Source organism: Balaenoptera musculus, chromosome 10, assembly GCF_009873245.2.
Source record: "Balaenoptera musculus isolate JJ_BM4_2016_0621 chromosome 10, mBalMus1.pri.v3, whole genome shotgun sequence".
Lineage (NCBI taxonomy): Eukaryota > Metazoa > Chordata > Mammalia > Artiodactyla > Balaenopteridae > Balaenoptera > Balaenoptera musculus.
Genome location: NC_045794.1, coordinates 23,654,503 through 23,676,304, shown reverse-complemented (window position 1 = coordinate 23,676,304; position 21,802 = coordinate 23,654,503). Strand labels below are relative to the sequence as shown.

The 21,802-nt window shown below is 41.5% G+C and overlaps 1 protein-coding gene across 3 annotated transcripts; it reads left to right on the top strand.

Moving 5' to 3' along the window:
• Positions 1-4,610: 4,610 nt before the first annotated feature.
• On the top strand, positions 4,611-16,938 carry PTHLH (parathyroid hormone like hormone). Of its 3 annotated transcripts, none has more exons than XM_036866313.1 (4): positions 4,611-4,928; positions 5,442-5,564; positions 11,599-12,021; positions 16,461-16,938. In XM_036866313.1, the coding sequence occupies exons 2-4, from the start codon at positions 5,464-5,466 to the stop codon at positions 16,468-16,470; spliced, it is 534 nt and encodes a 177-aa protein (XP_036722208.1). In that variant the 5' UTR covers positions 4,611-4,928; positions 5,442-5,463; the 3' UTR covers positions 16,471-16,938. The 3 variants fall into 3 exon arrangements, with proteins under 3 accessions (XP_036722208.1, XP_036722207.1, XP_036722206.1); XM_036866312.1 differs by having other exon boundaries at positions 4,611-4,944; positions 16,461-16,884; XM_036866311.1 differs by lacking the exon at positions 4,611-4,928 and adding an exon at positions 4,973-5,276.
• The last annotated feature ends 4,864 nt before the right edge of the window (positions 16,939-21,802 follow it).

Genomic DNA, 21,802 nt, shown 5'->3' with positions numbered 1-21,802 from the left:
TGCAATCGGAGTCCAGATGCTGAGAAAGAGAAGCCCAAGAACCCAGGGAACGTAGCTAGACCCTCCGAGGGCCTCCCAGGCCTCTAAATTTTCCATCAAGTCTAAGGTCCCCGGGAACCAAGCCTCCTCGGGTACCGTATTCGCAAGGGCGACCTAAATCTGTAGTGGGAGAGGAGGGCTGATAAAGATGGTCCTGTCGTCTCACGCCTCTTCCAAGACCCGGACCTCCTGCCATTAGGAGACACACGCCTCCCCTTCCTGCGCCCAGAGCGCAACTACCAGGCCGGGAGACCCCAGAGAGGGAAGAGCGCGGCTTTCACGTTTGCTCTCCCCCGGCCTTATTTCTGACAGGAATCCCAGTAAGGGAAGGCAGGGCCCGAACACATCGTAATCACAAGCTCAAGCTAAATACACACACCCCGGCGAAGTGTGGGTGTCTGGATGCCTTTCTGCCTGAGAGGATGGGTACCCTAGTCCGGTGCTGCCTTGTGCAGAGCTGAGAGCTGGCCCAGTTTGAAGGGGTGGGGGATGGTGTTAGGGATGTAAGCTGCTTCCGAGGTCCGCCTTCCAGACAACAGGGCTCAAATTTTAAGAAAGGACGACTCTGCTCACAGGAGAGCTGGGTCCCTGCCAGGAAGGCTGCGTGACATGCCCGAGATCAGTTTCAGATGGAGGGGTTGTCGTCTGAGCCAGGTGGGACTTGGAACTCTCCCTGTGGTCTCACACAAGTCCAGGGCTGCCTGCTTCAGGGAGCCAGGAACTGGGCCCGGCCAAGGGCATCCAGCGGGCATCAGTCCAGGAGATCAGGACTCTTGCACTACACAACCATTTTCTCTCTCTCTCTGTCACACACACACACACACACACACACACACACACACACATACAGGGGCTCCATCCCTGGCCAGAAGACTCCTTCTCAGTCATGTTTTGATGTTCACAGGTTTGGGAGGTTACACCACTGCTTGACCTTGGACAACTTGTTGGAGACCCCCCTTTCTTAAAGACCTTCTCATCTCACATTGGCTTGGGCCCTCCAGGAAAACTGCCTCACCTGTGGGCTTTCTGGTCCTGTTTGGGGAAAGCTGAACATTGCCCAGAAAGTAGGGAAGGGTCAGGAGGGTATGAGACCCACTTTGCCAATAAAAGAATCCCCTCAGCTTGATGGTATCTAGGCGCTCCTCCCAGAGGCAGCCCCTCCACAGGTCAGCAGCCAGTCCTGTTCCTAGAGAAGACAGCCCCAGTTTGAGTCTTATCCTCATCTAACTATAAAGAGATTTAATAATGAAATACACCCTTTTCGTGCCCCTATGTGGGATTTAAAGGCATTACTTCCTTTTTTTTTGCTACCTCGAGGTCAGCTCACAAGTCCCAATCCAGGCAATGGTTCAAAGTGATTTGAACCATGTTCTAATGTAATCAAACGATAACTTTACATGAGCTAATTATGCAAACAAAGAAAAAGATCGGAGAAGAGAAGGGATGAGTTTTGTTGCTTGGTCTCATGGGATTTTAGAGATAGAGCTTGGACCTACAGATTGGCAAATGTTAAATTTGGGTGTTTATTTGTAATAAGATAAGGGAATTTCTGAGTCCAGGTGCACTGTTTAAAGAGTTGTAGGTGTTTTTTTTCATTTGTATGCTTGCTTGCTTGTTGTTTGAGACAAGGAGGGGAAAAGGGAGAAAGATGAGGAAGTTAAACATAAATGCTAGGGTTTTTTGTTTTTTTTTTCCTAAATTGCAAGAGGAGATATCTCTGGAGATAGACATCAACTGGTTATATAAACATGAATTTAAGAGTAAAAGTGTGCTTAGAAATTTAGAACATCTCTTTTTAAAATTGGGATATAATTCTGTCATTGGGGATGGGAAGATGGAAGTCTGGGGCTTGCTCATGGGTTAGGCATTCATGTAGGAGTAGATCTCACAATGCTAATCTGTCTTCACATGGCAAGACTTCAGATTAAAGGCAGGTCTTCAAATCCTCCTTTGCTAAGGTGCATTTATGTGATAGCAAGGCCTAAGCAAACATTCAGGCTCTGTTGGCACTTTTTCTATTCCTAAGCCTCAAAAAAAAAAAAGAAAAGAAAAGAAGAAAGCCTCCTAGTGTGGAGTCATCTCATTTGCAGTCATGTGTCCTCAGCATTATCATAGAGGTTACTCAATTATATTGAGAACTAGATTATGATGTCAGAAAATATCCTTTTCAGAAAAGTATATATTGAGGGTATATTTGAGGAGAATTTCTACTGAAAGTAATAAACAGGGCGGCTTTGGAAGAGGGACCTGCTTTCTAATAATTGCCTTGGGTGGGAACAGAAGGCTCCTTACAGGAAATTTTTAATTCATTTAAGACTTAATTTTACTTTTTTGAAAAAAAAAAATTATTTCTGGAAGAGACTGCTGAGAAGATCTCCCTCCTTTGGCCAGAAGAGCAGAGAAGACTGTAAATCAAGGAAAAGGTGAAGTAATAAATTATGAGGAAAGCTTCAGTATTCCAAGTATATAAAGACTATTTATTTTTCCTGTGTCTATATTTTCTCTTTTTGTGGAGGAGAGGAAATTCTAAAAATATTTGATAGATGTTTTGCCATTAACATCAGAAAAGTGTGTGGGGGGAAAGAAAGGAGGGAGGGAGAGGGGGTCAATTTTGTTTAATTAGTAGAAAAAGCAACATAAATCAAAGCAGTCTATTGAGGCCAGTCTTTAATTTATAATGTTCTGAGAGTATAATGAACTTATTTACAGTGTAAGTGATTTAATATTTTCAATCTGCTTTTTGTTTTAACCTTTTATTGGGGGAGGGTTGACTTTCTAAAGCCTGGGTAGTTTGAAACTTGGCTAAGTACCTTTGGGTTTTTCATTGTGGAAGCAAATATTATCATTTTAATGTTAAACAACTTGCAAGTATTAAATGGCTCATTTGTGATTTACTTTTTTACAGATTCCCCCCTTCAGCTCTAACGATTACATTAATAAGGCTCCTGCGTCTTTTTGGAAAGAATTTATTATAAATCAGAAAGTGTTAGAGGTTCAAAGATTGACATTTCTGAGTGCTGATACTTTGTCTTTTCATGCCATGCAAACAGGTCTAACATTTAGAGATTCTTAAATGTTCAAGGGAAGTTGTGGAAATTCCCAGATTTCTTTTTAAGTTGGAGGAAGCCAAGTTTTGGTTTTTGCTTACTTTTTTTTTTTTAAGTGTGAAGTTTAAAGCAAGCAAATGAGGGAGATAGCAGCTTCTGAGAAGGGGTGACACCCACCCAAACTAAGCAGCAAACGTTAGCTAAAGCTAGTTAGCTAAGCAGCTAACAATGGGGAAAGGGAGCCGAGATGAGCGAGGGTCGGTGAGAGGGCGCTATTTCACCCAATCTTGGTAAAATCTGTGGAGCATCAGCCAGAAACCAGGCTTGATAAAGGTCAGGCTCCCTTAATCATCTCAAATCTCTAAATCACACTAGCCTTCTACAGAGTACTGAAACCTACCAGTGGGATTGTCTGTCTAGAAGACGAACATCTCTTGAATGGTTCCCAACCACCCGGGTTCATTTCCGAAAGATAGAGAAGTCCGTGGGGCGGGCGTTCACATCCGCTGCAAGTCCTCCCTAGACGATACTGCCCAGTAATTCAGAGCAGTCTTGCTTCCCCGCCCAACAGTTTTGGGAAAAACCCCCTGCTTTCCCTTCGCTTCTCCGAGGCAGAGCAGCTTAGAGCGATAGTTCCGCTGCTTCTGCAGGCTGAAGCGACAAGGATAGAGTCATCCTAGAATATGTAACAGGGGACGCGGGGTGGGGGTGGGGGGGGGGCGGGGAACAGAGTAGGTTATCGGGGAAAAGAGTGGGTTAGACTCCTGTCTGTGGGCGGAAGGGCCGTGTGCGCTCCCCAGGAGTTTTCGGTCCCCCTCTGCAATTCAAAAGGGGGTCTCCATCCTGTGCGCGGGCTTTCTTGGACAGGCTCCAGATGTCCTCAGCTGTTCTGAGACAGCAAGAAATGCCATCTCGACCTGAAGTCTGAAACCGTTTTTACTCTTCTTTGCGAAGGATTCCCCCCTGCCTAGTCAACACTCCCCACTCAGCTTGTCCCAGGAAAGGGCCAGGGAGGAGGGTTCCCATCACGCTCCCGGAGCTCCCAAAGCGGGCTTAAGGCTCCTAAAAGGCACTAGCCAAAGGCCCGCGACCTCCCCGCCGAGGATGCCGGGCGCCCGGGCTCTCCGCCCCGGCTCCTCGGCCTCCTCCTTGCCGACCGCCCCCGGCGGCCTGGGCGCCCGCGCGTCCCGCGGGGCTCGGCTGCAGCTGCGCGACGGGGGTCGTGGCTGCTCCGGGCGGTCCGCACGCCCTCGGCACCTCGGCTCGCAGATCCGCGGAGCGGTCCGGGGCCGGAGGGACCCGGCGGGAACGTGCGGATCCGCCCACGCCCCCGGCCCCGGGCTGGCGCGGCGGGGCCAGCGCTCCGGGGTGGGGCTCGGGGGAGCTCCGGGCAGCGCCGGGGGCCGCGGGGAGGGAGGGGTGCTCCCAGTGGCCGGCGGGACGTTCCCGGCTCGGGGCTCCCCTCCGGTCGCTCCGGCCGCCCGTCGCCTCCCCCGCCCCCCGCGCGCCCGCGCCCTCGCTCGCCCCGCGCGCGTTCCTAGGGCGCCACCTCTTTGCGACTCGCTCACTTCTCCGGCAGGTTTGCCTGCGAGCGTGTGAACATTCCCCTGCTCGGCTTTCAACTCTCCTCCAACCTGCGCCGCCCGGCCAGCATGACTCCCCGGCCGTGAAGCGGGGCCGCTGCTGCCCTGCCGCTCGCTCAGGCCGCCGCCGCCCCTCCGCGCCGCTGTTAACCCGCCCTCGCCGCCACCTGGCCCTCCTGATCGACGACACACGCACTTGAAACTGGTTCCCAGGGTGTGTGGAATCAACTTTCCGGAAGCAACCAGCCCACCAGAGGAGGTAGACACACAGCTAGGTATATATATGTGGGTCTCGCTGCAAGTGGCTCTGGAACAAGACGGCCTAGTTCGCAAAGAAGCAGACTTCGGAAGGGGAAACTTTCTTTTTTTTTTTAACAAGGGGTTAGCCCTGCTCCCCGAACCCAAGATACTGCCGGCCAGATTAATTAGACATTGCTATGGGAGACGTGTAAACACGCTGCTCATCATAGATACATATATAAACCCATTTCATTTTGGTTATTATTTCGGAGGAGGCGCCTCTGATTTTTCTCTTTTTTTCTTCCTCTTTTTGGTCCCTTTTTGCCTGTGTGGTTTGGAGAAAGCACAGTAGTTTGTTCCTAAATAAGTAAGTGCCGAGAGGCTCCAGAGAAAGTTTTTTTCTTCCTCTTTGCAACTTGGGAGATGCCCTTGAAGAGGCTATTTGAGAGCAGGCTGACGGGGCGCAGCGGGGTGGTGCGGGGAGATGGAGATGCCGCACTGACACTTCGGGCCCCTTTGCTCTCCGTTGCAGGTCCCCAGAGAGAGAGGATACGATGCTGTGGAGGCTGGTTCAGCAGTGGAGCGTCGCGGTGTTCCTGCTGAGCTACTCGGTGCCCTCCTGCGGGCGCTCGGTGGAGGAGCTCGGCCGCCGACTGTAAGTGCCCGGCCGTCCCCAGGGCGCCGGGTGAGGGCTGGGGAGTCCAGGGGGAGAGGCCACCAGGCTGGGGCGCTGCCCAGGGCTCGCCGCGGTCACTGATGCTCCTCGCCCGGGTTAGAGAGCGGAGAGATCCGCTACCTGCCCGGGGCTGAGCCCGGCTCCTCAAACCCGGCGGGAGAACTGGTTGAACCTCAAGGGGAAACAGGCAAGAGACAAATTTTTTGTGTTTCCATGAGAGGGAGCGTTTTACAGAATCTCCTCCAGGCAAAATCTCCTTTAGTGAAAAAAAAAAAAAAAAAAGGGTTACTTTCAGGACCTGGGAAGATATTGAAACTGTGAGGATTGCAAGAGACTTAGATAACTCGGAGGAAGCTGAGGGATCCAGGCGACATATGTCTGTGTGAACTTGTATATATATGTACGTACATACTGCATGTGGGTGGCAGGTTTTGTGTGAAAAGCAAAAACTTTACATCTAATTTTATTATGAATGACTTAATTTTAAGCATATAAAATGGACCACATTACATAATGTAGGCATATTATATAATGAAGTAGTAACAACTTTGCAATGGCACAACTCCAACATTGGTATTGATACCGTTCAAGAACGCTAGAGTGCTTAATTCCAAAATGAATATTAGGTGTGGAAACTTTTTTTCCCCCTTGGAACTATTGCTAACAGCTCTTTAATCTGGAGTCAAATATTTGCACTGTAGACTGAAAACTTGTATCTTGGCATTTTCATTTGGTGATTCTTTGACTTTAAAATTCTTTGACTTTTCATTTGGTGATAATTTTGACTTTAAACTAATCATACCTCAAAGCACACCAGAGAAATAACACCATGTTGTGTGACTGAAAAGTTGGAAGAGTGGGCGAGTACACTAGCTTAATAATCCGTTGGACCTAGCAGTTCATTAATGTGTGTAAGACCATCTTTGGGTGATCTTTAAGCTGCGCTCTCGGTGTTCAGGATGGGAAAACCATAAAGTTTGAGAACTGAGACAAGTTTGCCTCTGGTGAAGGAATTAAGGAGAACTTTTACACTAACAATAAAAATAGCAATATCTAATACTTACAATCAAGTTCCTGGTGCTTCCTTGGAAATTCCAAAGGGTGTACAAAAAGGCAACTTTTTATATGTGTCCTTGGTCTATTATTATTAAAGCAGAAAATCCTTAAATGAAATTACTTTAGACATGTCTGAACCTTGGCACCAAAATGAAAATCTATTATGAATCTCCTAAGGCAAATTGTGTAGAACATTGTGCTGAAGATAAAGCTGCATTGTATTCTTCAAATCAACATTTTGCTGATGTATTTCTGGAAACTGTATTGACTTTTTGCTCATTTTGAAACTTGTATTTAATTCAGTTATGTAAAATCCATATATAAATATAGATGAAGACTAAATTTTTAAAAGCACACTTAAATGCTGTATTTATTTGGTCAAAAAATACTGTCTTGGAACAGAGCCAATTTTTTTCTTTAAAGTTGCTTAAGAAATACCTGCTTTCTCTTTTGAGAAACAGTAAATGGGCCATGATTAAATCTACAGTTATGGCATAAAAATAGTGCTAAGTTAGTCCTAAAGGCTATTTTTAACTCTTTCCTTGTTGCACCTTGCAAAAGACACATCAGAAACCATTTAGCAGCCAGAGACTCTGTTATAGTTTTGTTTGTGGGTGAAATACAATATTGCAGTTAAACACTCACACTCAGCAGATGGTTATAAAACTACCACAGAACATTCTTATAGTTAATGGCTAATAGATCATCACATTACAGCCATGGTTTTTCATGGAGGCTGAAATCATCAGCAGATAAAAAGATTTCATCAAATTATTGCAGCCAAATGGAGTTTAAAAAAACAAGTCATTATTTTTGCATTATTGCCAAGTAACAGTAAATTTTGTGTGCTAGACAAAACATTAGTCTACTATTGCGACAGATCAACCTAGTTTCTTGAAAGAAATTTTAACATGTAATCAAATCATATTACTCCCCGATTACTTTTCACACCAAGTATTAGGGAAACTGCTTTTAGATGTTTTCTAGCTAAGGGCTAACTTTTAAGGGAGAGGAAATTACTACAACAATAACACTTCCCAGGCCATGGCAATGTAGGTTGTGAACCTTCTGGACCTGTGAGTCCAAAAGGACTTTACTTAATGAGTCTAGAGCGTGAGTAAGTTGGAGACCTGCGGACATTCTTGTCCAGATTTACGTGGCTTTCGGCAGGTGGCGGTCTTTGTGTTTAACTTAGAAAGAAAACCCCAGCAGATTCAGAAACCTAAAACATCATTGACTGATTTGCTTGGGAGCCAGACTGGGTCTATTCCACTTAGTGAAAAGCATAACTTTCAACTGAGTCATTTGGGTTGGAAGGGACTTCTGGTGAGTCATCTTAACTCGAACACCCTAACCCTGACTCTTCCATGTACCACAGAACTTTTCTTCTCAAATCCAGATGCCTTCCTTAGGAGCCTAGCATCAGCACGAGCATGCCATCTCTTCCTGTGCTGAAAACGGAATTCCCATCGCTCCAGCTGTTCCCTATGCTCCATGAGAGCTCCTTAGAAATTTAATCTTCTTCCCTGAAAACTCCCTTGAGAGTGATTTTTTTTTAAGGCAGAAGAGCTGTATTTTGACTGAATTCAGAGTTATCTGTGTTAAGCATTTCCTCCACATTTTTGCATTTTTTAATAATAATCCAAGGAGACCATGAACATAGCATACTTGTTTTTCCATGTTGGGTATGTAATAAATGTCATGTGAACCATTGTGCTATGCAATGTTTACAGACATATAAAGTAACAGACTGTTACTGAGGCCATATTTACAACTTAAGTAGTTCAGAATTATCTAAAGTGAAAGCCTCCCTAATTGGAACGTGTTGCCCACCACCCGTGTACATCTAGTTTGTACATGCTAGTCACTTCCCCTTGTGTCAGTTAATGTCTTATTTGGAAAATAAATAGAACACTCCATGGACCTTATTTCTTGTTGACAATAAAGATACTATTATATTCCTGATCCTCTAATGTAGTTGCTCAATCAGAAATTCATTCTTCACAATATTTTAAATGCAGACATCTTTGAGCTAGTAAGTAAATTATGTAACAGCATTTCAGATTGAACATTTAAGAAAATCTGTGTTTTCTAATATATTAATAATTACCCCTAAAAGGCAGAAAGAATCTTTGTACCCCATGAAAGATGTACTATTTTAATCTGGACAAAGTTGTGCCATATTGTAGGCTTTTTATAAAACAGAGGATAGAATGATCACTCCATTTCCCATGAGAACCATCCTGGGAAAGAGCAATGCCTGAGTTAGGAAGGCACCATGACTCACAGTTGACAGGCTAGCCAGGATGACAGGCATATATGCCAGTCAGAGGAGGCATGAGCAACAGTGGCTTGATTAGAACAGACCAACTGTTAAAAGCTTTGACCCCGAGTTAAGCTAGAATAGGCTGTATTATACATTTGGAGAACAATACAGATGGGTGGCTATCTGCCAGGAATTGAGAAAGTAATAAAAGCTCCAAATAGTATAATTGATCACGCCTAAGAACTTCGTTCTTTAACGTGACATTTTGCTAAAAGATACTTATTAAACTGCAATACTTATAATACTTGCAAGTATATCAGTCCTATTCTTTAAAAATGTTATTAGACAATATAAATCTGTTGCAGCAAAGCCTCCAATTTGTAGGTTATTAAAAGTTTCCAGGATACTAACTACTGCCACAAAGTAAGTGAATTTTAATCTAGTCACATGTGGCACCTTCAAAAAGGAAGAGAGACTCCTTCATGCCTCATTTAAACCAGGTTCCTGTTAAATTCTTTTCCATTAAGTCATGTCTTTTTTGCACAAGCTTCATGGCTTAAAGTCAGTGCGCACGCTAAAATGCTGAAAGGAAGCTGGTATTCTGGCTATAAGGTCCGGAGAAATAATGACTGTGTTTTCATGCCTTACCCTTCTGGGACTCACAATATAACTAGACAATGTCTCATTCCCCCAGTGATAATCCAGACTCTAGGAATCCTGGTTCGTTATTCTGGTGATGAAAATGTACTTCTTGGGACAAGCTTGGTCTTCAAGGAAACTGATAAATTGTTGTCCATGTGCCCCTTGCCATGGGTCCTACCACAGGCTCTTTATGCCCTTCCTTTCTTGTTTCCTCAACATACACTTCAGCTCCAGCAAGAGAAAGGGTTGAGGAAGTCATAACACAATCTTGGTTTTAGAATCAAAAGACTTCGTCTTTGGAGACTGGTTCTGCCTGTTCTCATCATGTGAGCAAGTGTGAGGCCTTTAATCTCTCTGAACCTCACTTTCCACATCTGTAAAATGAGGAGAGTGCTATTTATTATAGTCATATTTCTCTGAGGAGTTAAAGTTGTATTAATGAAAATACTAAGAGACCAGATAAATCTATCGTAGTGTCAGGGGAATGACAATATGTGGGATGCAGCCCTGTGAAATACCTTCAGATACTTTTTTTTAATTTAATTTTTTTTAGTTTTTGGCTGCATTGGGTCTTCGTTACTGCGCACGGGCTTTCTCTATTTGCGGCGAGCGGGGGCTACTCTTCATTGCAGTGTGCGGGCTTCTCATTGTGGTGGCTTCTCTTGTTGCGGAGCACGGGCTCTAGGCACACAGGCTCAGTAGTTGTGGCTCACGGGCTCTAGAGCGCAGGCTCAGTAGTTGTGGCGCACGGGCTTAGTTGCTACGCAGCATGTGGGATCTTCCCGGACCAGGGCTCGAACCCGTGTCCCCTGCATTGGCAGGCGAATTCTTAACCACTGCACCACCAGGGAAGGCCCCTTCAGATACTTTTGAAAATGAGCCACTTTGGAGAGTTGTTTCAGTGGTAGAAATTGGAGTTAGGTGCAGCATAGTTGTAGCAGACATAATATGACTGATTCATGTATGCAATACTTAGATTTGGTTAACAAATACACACAGAATAATACAAGAATACATGAACGGACATTTAAGCAAGAGTCGGGGTGTTATCTAAAAGAATTGATAGCGAATTAGTTTATTCTTTTTCACTATATTTTCATTAGAGTGTTGTTTAAATAGAAAAATCATATTTGTTTCTAGGGATATTTTTAAGACAAAGAACAAATAGAATAGTGAATTTCTCAGTTAAGTACTAAGGATATTACCCTCTGAAATTCTAAATTAAAAAAAAAAAAAAGACGCACAGATGAAATAGAATGATCTCACTTAATTTAAACACTCAAAGTCATTTTAAAGAGACCACCCACTACTTTACAGAAAATTATGCATGCTCTCTCTGACAGCTGGCCTTCAAATATAGGTTCTTGGTAGCCCATAGTCTAATATCAATCATGTTCACATTCAGTCTGTTAGTCAGGTGGTTTCCTAGACAGGCTTCACAGCTCACTTCATCTTTCAGTCTTTGTTTGCTTTTACTAGTAGAGCTTGCTGTTCTTTGAGATTCAGTATTATTATTATTCTCTCAAGTGGGGAGCAGTATGCGTGCATGCACGCCTGTTCATGCACAAGTATGCCTGGGGCGAGTACTCAGGTGAAATCAGCCACCTTTTTGTTTCCCAGACTAGGACACCTGGATTTATTTCCCCAACACAACTCTGAAAAATGTGGGGGAAAAAGCCCAGAGGTTTCTGTCCATTTCTTTGAATAACTGAATCATAATATTTTAAATTGAGAAGACAGCATAGAAATCTCAGAATCTGATCCTTTCCTTTTAAACAGATGAGGCCCAATAATGTTCATGTTCTCACCAAGGTCACAGACCTAGGGAGCCGCACAGCTGAGGCTGGAGCTGGAGCCTCCTAGCGGCCGGCTCTTCCCTTCCGCTCTCGCCCCTTCCCTGCTCAGTCGGCTTGCAGCTCTTCCAGCTTAGTTTGTATCCTGTATCGGCTCAACTAGACAATTTAAAGGGCTTTCCCCGAGTCTTTGTGGTCTCCGCCATCTACTAAAATGTCATTGTTTCCTTCCCCTCCTGTTCTTTTTCCCTTAAAGCAAAAGGGCTGTGTCTGAACACCAGCTTCTCCATGACAAGGGGAAGTCCATCCAAGACTTACGGCGACGATTCTTCCTTCACCATCTGATCGCGGAAATCCACACAGCTGAAATCAGAGCTACCTCGGAGGTGTCCCCCAACTCCAAGCCTGCTCCCAACACCAAGAACCACCCCGTCCGATTTGGGACTGACGATGAGGGCAGATACCTGACTCAGGAAACCAACAAGGTGGAGACGTACAAAGAGCAGCCACTGAAGACACCCGGCAAGAAAAAGAAAAGCAAGCCTGGAAAACGCAAGGAGCAGGAAAAGAAGAAGCGGCGAACTCGATCGGCCTGGCTGAACTCGGGCGTGGCTGGGTGTTGGCTGGAAGCGGACCACCTGTCTGACATCTCCGCGACATCGCTGGAGCTCAATTCACGGTAACCGGCTCCCCCGGGGCCCCAGCCCCTCCTCCGTGCCCCCAGGTGGGGTGTGGAGCCTCTATTCTGCTTTGGCTTGCACAGACCTAGAATCTCCTCCCTATCTGTCCCTCCATCAATGGGTCCACAATTTAAAAGCTTACAAAACCAAGATGGCTCAGGATACGGCCTGCCTTAAAGCAGTGTGCTCCTGGCCCTTCAACACCCAAGGGGTTTAATCACCCTGCTTCTTTCTCCACCAACAAACCCCGACACCAATCCTTTAGTGCTCTACTAACCCCTTTCATTTTTTCACTCAAGCTTTAGAAGCTAGCGCACCTTCACCATTTGTTAGAGAAACGTATTTGTTTCCCCCACTCACACCAGGTCAAACTTTATGATTGTTTTTTCTTTCTTTCTCTCTTTTTTTCACTCCAAGGGAGAACGCAGAAGGCTTTGATATGACCTACAAACACTACAGAAAAATATCTTACCATAAACAGTTCTCAGCCGTCCACATTTTTTAATTTAAATTTAATTAAAATTTAAATATATTTTCATTTAATTAAATTTAAAATTTTAAACACAGACTTTAAATTTATTTAATTAAATTTAACTCTGGTTTCTACCAGTTCATGAAACAAAAATCATGATTTCTGAAAATTTTCAAGTATAGACTTGGTTATAAGATATAAGTTTTTCTCATGTATCTATCTGTCCACTGCAAGTTGAAATACTTCCTCTAGGGTATTATAGTAGGAATAATAAAACCACATCTATGTGGCTTGTTTATTCTTAGCTCACAGATGCTCATATGCACAGACTTTGGAGCCAAAACCCTTAGGTTCAAGTCTTGGGTCTAAACTTATTAAAGCTCATAACGTTGGGCAAGTTCCTTGGTCTTTCTAAGACTAACTCCCCTCTTCGGTGAAATAAAGATAGTACTTGTGCCAACCTCACTGGGTCAGGTGAAGATTAAGTGAGATTACATGTAATTATTATTTGGGTGCTTTTAGATTTCGTTCTGGTTGTACCATCCATCTATCTATCTATCTATCTATCTACCTATGTGTGTTTCTGTGAGGCAAAAACGGGGCAAGTATTAATCTCATTTTATAAAATAGAAAACGAAGGCTTTCCACAGTTAAGGCAACTGAGCAGACCTGGGAACTGGGATAGGTGGTCCTCAGAACTGCCTTTATTTCATTTCCTGACGCTTAGGCCAGCGCAGTGTTAGAGCTGCTCTTTACCCCTGCACTTCCGCTGATAGGATCTTTTTTGGTTTTTACTTTTCAGTACAGCCCTTCTGTGGGGTTTGAAAGAAAGAGGAAAACAACACAAGAATGCATCATATGCAGTAATGATCTCATTATTTAAAGAGTCCCCCGTTACTTCTCCAATCCTTTCCCCTGACTGGTAGAGAAAGGATGACAGAGTGATGTTTCAAAGGGGATTTTGAACCTTTTTACCATCTCATCTCTCTTCGAGTTACGTTGACAAAACCCATCATTAAATAGCATATAAATAATAGTTATACTGGCTAAGTAGTACAGCTTCAATAATCAATGGGCAGTGCCACTAGAGGAATCTTCAGTATAGTGAATGATCTATTCTGCAGATATCTAATGGATCTATAAGGGGTAACAAACCCCATAAATCTTGGCTTAATGCACATATTCAGTGTATTTTAAGATATGATCCTAATTGTACATATGTATAACTAATGCAAGGGTTTTACTTTATTGCCAGAACCTATTTTTGTCCATAATATATATGTTATAAAAACAGAAGTAGAAATACTTTTTAATGAATTCTATTCATTTAAAATTTGCAATGCTCTTAAATATCTGGAGAATTGAAAACCAGCCCTCGTCAATTCTTATCCCAAAGGTGTCTCTAAGTTAAAGCAGATTTAGTAACCATATGCTAACGCACATATATGGAATTTAAAACAATGGTACTGAAGAACCTAGGGGCAGGACAGGAATAAAGACGCAGACGTAGAGAATGGACTTGAGGACACAAAGGGGAAGGGGAAGCTGGGGCGAAGTGAGAGAGTAGCACTGACATATATACACTACCAAATGTAAAATAGCTAGCTAGTGGGAAGCAGCTGCATAGCACAGGGAGATGCTTTGTGATCACCTAGAGGGGTGGGATAGGGAGGGTGGGAGGGAGGCTCAGGAGGGAGGGGATGTGGGGATACATGTATACATATAGCCGATTCCCTTTGTTGTACAGCAGAAACTAACACAACATTGTAAAGCAATTATACTCCAATAAAGATATTTAAAAAAATAGATTTAGTAAAAATTAGGCAGTGCCCTAATCAAATCCAGACCTAGGACTGAAACAAGTAGAATACTTCTGCTTTTCCTTTCTGTTCCCTGGTTCTGAGGGATGTTCATGGAAAGCACTGCTCATTTGGCAGCCAGATGTTGGCATTCTCCCAATACAACGCAATAGAGGTGTAGGGAAAATTGGGGAAATTCAGGAGTGTACTGATGAGAACATATGGGGTCATGCAAATTTTGTAATCCAACTAGAATCTTTTCAGAATAACTATTTTAAAGATTTGTAAGCAACCAACCTTTTATTAATGTCCTCTCTTTAATCTCTTTGCATTATTATACGATGATCTAAGAGGCCTGATGATATGGCAAGCACGGACCTTATTCTAATATATAATAGTGGTGGTATTTCTTAAAAGAAACTATTGTGCTAACACTGTCTGGATCCTCTCACGTGAACCATTCAGTGGAAAATACAGAGCTTTAAATTTTGGAAATTACATTTTGGAATTTTTGATGTTGCAAATGAGATGTCCAGTTACAGTAGAACTCATTTAATTGAGACCATATAATTTGCCTTGGTAAACAGTGATTTAGAAATAATATAAACGCTTTTCAGTACTCAGAAGAGCTAGAGGTCTAAAGTGTTGTCATACTCATATGTGTAATAAACATACATATACTTTTAGGTCATGGTATATATTTTACCTGACTGTTCCACTACATGCCTTTGTTAAAGGGAAATCAGAAGGAAAGATAGCAAGCAAACTGGCTGGGCAGGGTGAAACTTAATTAAAAGATCTTTTCCTTGGTCCTTTAATTTATTTCCTTTTTCTTTCCCTCTGAGGAAATAATTGTTCGAGACTATTCATTCCCTCCTTGCTTGTGTTACTCTGAAACTCAATTCACTAAATACCATTTAGTACCAAGACATTTAAAAATCAGTACAGTACACAAATTATTGACTTTGACAGTTTCCTTTTGGACTTTATTCATAGCATCCATCCATATCTGCCCACCATTTAAAATTTTAATCATAAACTATTTTTTTCTGTGTAACTAGGAGCTATTTTATCATTCCAAACAAGACTCTTGGTGAAGAGGTCAATTCCTTAAGACATTAAAACGCCCTAAATGCTAAACTTGCTTTTCATTCTTCAAGCTGCACATAAAATTCCTAAATTGTCAAGAGTTTGCTTCTTGGTAGGTCTCACAACCATGCAGGTCTGCCATGTAAAACTCTGGCTGTTAATGCAGTGACACAGCCAATCAGATTCCATTCCGTAGTTGTTTCCTTGACACCAATATGTATTCCCTGAAGTAGACCACACAGAGAGAAGAGAAAAGGAGAGAGAAAAGTAGAGGAAAAAGTCACTAGCCCATCTTAAAATACTGTCATTACAGTGTTTAGAAGGGTTCGAAAAGGTGTCAGTCCCAAGTGGTAACTTATTCTGGGTAATAAAACAAACACAGTGATGTGAAATATTGTTATTTTATACTTTTAAATTAATTGATTCTTATTCTCTAATTTAAAATGGGCTTTCCCAATATCTAATGCAAGATTCAGTCAAAAAACTAGCAGCAATTCTATCCTAGTTTTGGCTTCAAAAACTAAAATCCAATGATAGTTTTATTCACTAGTGTTTAAGGACAGCTAAAGAAGGACAGATATCATCAAATCATCAACCAAACATACTTTGTTTAATTACACATCCTTCTAACCTTTACCCCAAATCACACACTCTACCCTCACAACAGCCCATTATCTTAGTGAGAGATTGGCCAAATGAGAACCTGAACAGAATAAGCAACCTTTGCATCACCTCTGTTGGGCATCACCGGGGAATAAACTTCTAAGCAAGGTGTATTTAATGATGTATTGCACAACCTGGCCTTATTTCTGAATTCTCAAGTTTGTCCCTTACCCATTTTCCTTTCTGGTCTACGCTGACCATTTGATCAGATTAAAGACCCGGCCTGTAGCAGAGTTCTAGAAAGTCAGGTGGATCCCACAATCACCTTCTGTAAAAGATATTTACAAGCAGTCCCCTGAATCTCTTTCTATTGTGATTCTATGTTCCTTAATTTACATCCTTTATTTTATGTCTCTTCATTTGTAAAGAGAATTAACCTGTTTTCTCCTCTTCTTTCCCTTCTTTCTCTTTACAGGAGGCATTGAAATTTTCAGCAGAGACGTTCAGAAGACATATTGCAGGATTCTGTAATAATAAACATATGGAAAGTATTAGAAATATTTATTGTCTGTAAATACTGTAAATGCATTGGAATAAAACTGTCTCCCCCATTGCTCTATGAAACTGCACATTGGTCATTGTGAATTTTTTTTTTTTTTGCCAAGGCTAATCCAATTATTATTATCACATTTACCATAATTTATTTTGTCAACTGATGTATTTATTTTGTAAATGTGTCTTGGTGCTGCTGAATTTCTATATTTTTTGTAACATAATGCACTTTAGATATACATATCAAGTATGTTGATAAATGACACAATTAAGTGTCTCTATATTGTGGTTGATTTTAATGAATGCCTAAATAATTATCCAAACTGATTTTCCTCTGCGCATGTAAAAATAGCAGTATTTTAAATTTGTAAAGAATGTCTAATAAAATATAATCTAAATTACACCATGACTCAGAAGGTGAATTTTATGTGTATATAGATATATCCTTTAAGATTTCTAGTAGAAGAAACATGATGTAACTTTTAACTGTATTTGAATATGGTCCTAAGTTTAATATGTTTATATTGGTACAAATTCCAACATTTTCACATTAGTTTAAAACCACTTAAAATGTATTTTGTCCGATATTTAAGTTCAATTCAGCAGAATGGCTGAATTATCTAGACATCATTTTATGAAGTACATCCAATTCAAAGTGAAGAGTGGAGAGGGCAGAAAAAAAGCAGAGAAAAGTCAGGAGAAAAAAAATTAAAGAAACTTAGTCCAGAGAGTTAGCCAGAGTTGAAAAACAGGAAGAGAGGCAGATCAGGAACTTTAAGGCCAGGGGTAAGTTTAATCAATGTAAAGTTTAATTTGAGAGAGCTTGCCCCTATTGGTCACATAATAAGCGTAAAAGAGCTACTTGAGAATTCTACCTGTTAACATTTCCTACCAGAGAAAGGAGAGAGACTCAGGTTTGGGAGGTGTGTGGCAATTCAAAAAGCTGTCACCGGTGAAGATAGCTTTCGTGGGACATACCAGTTCCAGGGACCAAGTTTGCAAACAGCATGGATGTAATGCCACATGCAATCCCCTTTCCATTTTGCATATCATCCTGGTTGTTCCTACCTCTATGTTTAGATGAAAACACAAACATCTTCCTTCTACAGAATCTTTTTCTTTACAGCTGAGAACTCATCAGTAAAAATCCAACACAAGAAAACAAAAAGCCTATGAATCAAGCAAGCACATATTTCGGACGTATACTTTGTTTAGGCTCAGTATCATGTTTGGAATCTGTTAGATGTTTGGAGGATGCACAGGAAGCAAACTTCTGTAAATGGGGACTTCCCTGGTGGTCCAGTGGTTAAGACGCTATGCTTCCAATGCAGGAAACCCGGGTTCGATCCCTGGTCAGGGAACTAGATCCCACATGCATGTTGCAACTAAGAGTCCTCATGCCACAACGAAGATCCCATGTGCCGCAGCTAAGACCCGGCACAGGCAAATAAATAAATAAATTTTTTAAAAAAATTCTGTAAATGCCCTCAAGAGTATACATATATATATACATGAAACAACTAAACGCTGTATTCAAGAAACTGAAATAATCCAAAATTCTATGAACATTTAAAAACGGGGGGGAAATCACATAGGGAGAGATTAGGCTGAGCTGGATGTGAGTAAGATAATGTTTCTGGGAGGAATATTCCAAGATTGAGCTTATTCATAGTTTCACTTAAGTCCCATAGCCTTCAAACAGCACCCATCTTACTATTTTGGGTAAGAATGTTGAATCTATTTTAGTAAGCAAACATGAGAATTTGTGCTTAGCTTCACTTGTGAATTTGTTGCATATGGTTTTTATATCTAAGGAATATGCAGAAGTTAAGACCAATACATTAAACCTGTATAAAACAACTAGCTTGGAGAGCCTTAAAACCAGATATAAGCACATTTTGCAAGACTCCATCTGAAACTCTAAATCTTAAGACTGCACCAAATCCTTACGTGTTGTTCACATGAAAAGTGTTTTTTAAACACTAATGTGGTAAATACCTGGACATTACGGCAGGGAAGCATCAGATTCAAGTCATCTTTAGGCTTTTCTTCACAAATTGTCTACTCCTGAAATGAAAAGGGGGAATTTATAGTTATCAGTTCTGACCAAAACATTATTAATGCCATTATTACCTTCAGTCATATCCTTGGTCTTCAAGCAGTGATAGGAGTAAAATCATAGGATAAGGGATGGGATGGGAAGATGAAGGAAGCAAAAAACCGTTGGGGAAAAAAGTCATTTTTTCTGACATTGTTATTTTCTATGAAAGAAAAACTGAAATATATAATTTAAGATAATAAGTGTTTGAATGTAAATAAACTCTTAGCAAATTACAGTCTAAGTGAATACGGCTCATGCTTGACTTAAGTAATGTTTATAAAGCAGTAATGATTTAAATAGAGGCAAGTTGGACTAAGTATTCTGGAATTAAAAAATAAAACCTAATCTGCTAACTCACTATTGCCTTCCACAAATTTTATTCAGACAGAAATTTGGTATATAATTAGATACCTAAGACATATTTATGGACATTGGGAAGTCCAACTACAAAAGACAAGGAGTGGTACTTATGTGTGAAGACCCTATTCCTTGCCTCTGTGTTTTCTTAGCCATCGTTGTAAAACAGGTGCAGGGCTACATTAGTGATGAACCCAGATCAGTGTTGACATTATTGGTCCTGAAAATACCTAAAATCAATATTGGCATCTCGCTTCCTTGTTACAAAAATTGGGAATGCAGGCAGCATCAATCTGAGAAATAAGGAGAAATTAAAGCTTTTCTTAGGAGATAGCATAATTATACACCTTGATGGTTAAGAATTTTGTTTTAATTTTCCATTACCTAACCTTAGTACCCGTTGAGCAAAGTAGTTATTTAACTTTCTATAACTACCATACAAGGACAAAGGGAGTCAATCTTTTTAAAATTCAAAAAGTTCTTTAATATACTATATATAATGGACCCAACAAGAAGAACAAAGTCAAGAATTACTTTGATTTTATCTTATAGTCAATTCATTAATAAATCCTGAAATATGGTTTAATAGATGCTCAAAGTACTTAAAGAACACAAGTTAATGCCTTTTGCAAGAAATTCTGATATACTTAAACCATCACAGAGCATTAACTTTAGGATAATCTAGGGTTTAATTCTAGAGTATCTTACAGTTTAACTGCTATTTTTCCCTTTGGCCACAAAGTTCATGGAAAAACAGAACAAGCTGGGGACAGAAACAATATGTTGAAGTTCAGAGGGTTCATCTTCTGTAACAGGGTGCACTTTTATTGAGAGTTCTAAGTGTTCCCAGGAGGTATTCCCAGTAGAGCCATCGTTCATTCCTTAAACAAAGGGTAAAAGACATCCCAAGCACAAATACTGGCCACTTCTTTTTATTTAATAACCCAGAAGGTGTTAACAGTAAGACTACTATCAAAGATTCTATCATACAGTTAGCAAAACATGGCCACATGCTAAGCTCCTCCTAAGGACTCAATCAAACAATTCAGAGGAGGTGTTAAATACTGGTAGCTATGAAGATTCCAAAGGCTGAAGGTATTACTTCACTGAAGTATATTATCATGTGTCCTGGGGCAACTCCTTAAGAGAAGTACTGTTACTTCCAAGTTGCCAATGTTACTTCCCTAATTATTTTGTGAACTTATTGAGGGCAGGAACCTTGTCTTAGTCAATGTATATCATCCAACACTAGATAACAGCATTAGTACATAGCAGGTGCTCAAGAAATATTCATTGCACAGAACTTAAAAGTTCTTTCAGTTTCTGGATGAATGAACTGAAAAGCAGAGTTAAGCAAAAAGTCTGCTGGACGTAGGAGATAGATCAGAGTTTTGAGTATTTCAGACTCCCGTGTCATGCCATTCTCTTATTCCAATAACAAGAAGCTCAGAGAATGACTAACTGCTCCAAGTTATCAACCGTTCACCAGAGTGACCTTTGTTTTTCAGCTTCTGGTTTACTAGGAACTTTTCCAGCCCTGAAAGTACAAGAAGCAAGGGTTTGTGCTGAGTATACAGCAACCTCCCAGAGGAAGTGAGGAGAATTTAAAATATCAGGTTTCCATCCTATGAATATACTGCACAGACGTTACCCACAAGGTCCAGTTGTGCACAAAGGGGCACACTGCTATTTTGTCGGAAGATTAATAGACACAGTTCCCAACCAGAGCTACCCAACATCAGGATGAGAACATTCACATCTCTGTGCAAGTTCCTGATACGCTCATATTTACAAGTGCAAAGCACAAGGGATATGTTTTCAAACTGCATTTTAATTAAACTTCAAAACATCTTCCAGAGAATTTCCTTACATTTTCCTCCAAACTGGAAGACGTTTACAAATGACAAAATGTGTCACCCCTGAAAACATGGATTGTTTTAATGGTGACCCCTACTCCTTGCCAAGTCTACTTTGCTTTGGGGCCTGGAAAGCAAAATCACCCATCCATCTTGCACTTGAGCTCACTGGCTTGTCACTGCAGAACTGCTGGGAGAGAGCTCTGCTGAACTGCTCCATGTTCTACGAAATGAAAGCAAAACAATTCCAAACTGCGCCATGTTGGATTTAGTGATTCTGTATTCACATTACTCTTTCTTTCACTCATCGTGAGTTTTAGTAGAACGCTTGAGTCAATGTAGAATACAAACAATACATTGAAGTGTTGTATCATGGCTATCTATAGGTGAAAGAAACTAGAAAACAGGCATGTTGTCTTAAGGAGAATTTTTTTCTCTTCGGATGACAGAGTGAGAGGTTCTTAATTCCTCAAGAACTAGAAATTTTATTCCATAACAACATTTTATGACATTATAACAACTAGTATGTCATAAAGAATAAGTTAGCCAAACACATTGCCTAATATAATAGAGCTAATACTTGTTTTCTACTAGCTTATTATGCCCAGGTTGCACTAACCTAATTTACACTCTAATCTTTCCAAGCATCTCATGAGGTAGAGGCTCGTTGTCTCCATTTCACAGGTGATGCAGTTTTGCCCGAGACGGATTAGACAACTTGCCCAAGAACAAGCAGAGGTCACAGGGCAGAGAAGGGACTCAAAGCCAGGGCCATCTGACTCCTGAGTCTGGACTCTGTGCGCCATTGCTACGGCGTTGCAGTAAAGCTTGGTCAGAACAAGCATCTTTGAGACAAAACTATTTTGGTCTTGCTTTCAGTGAGTTCAGTGAGATCCTAGGTTTGAGATGATCCTATTTTCCTCCGCTCTCTACTGTCTGGGAGGGCACCCC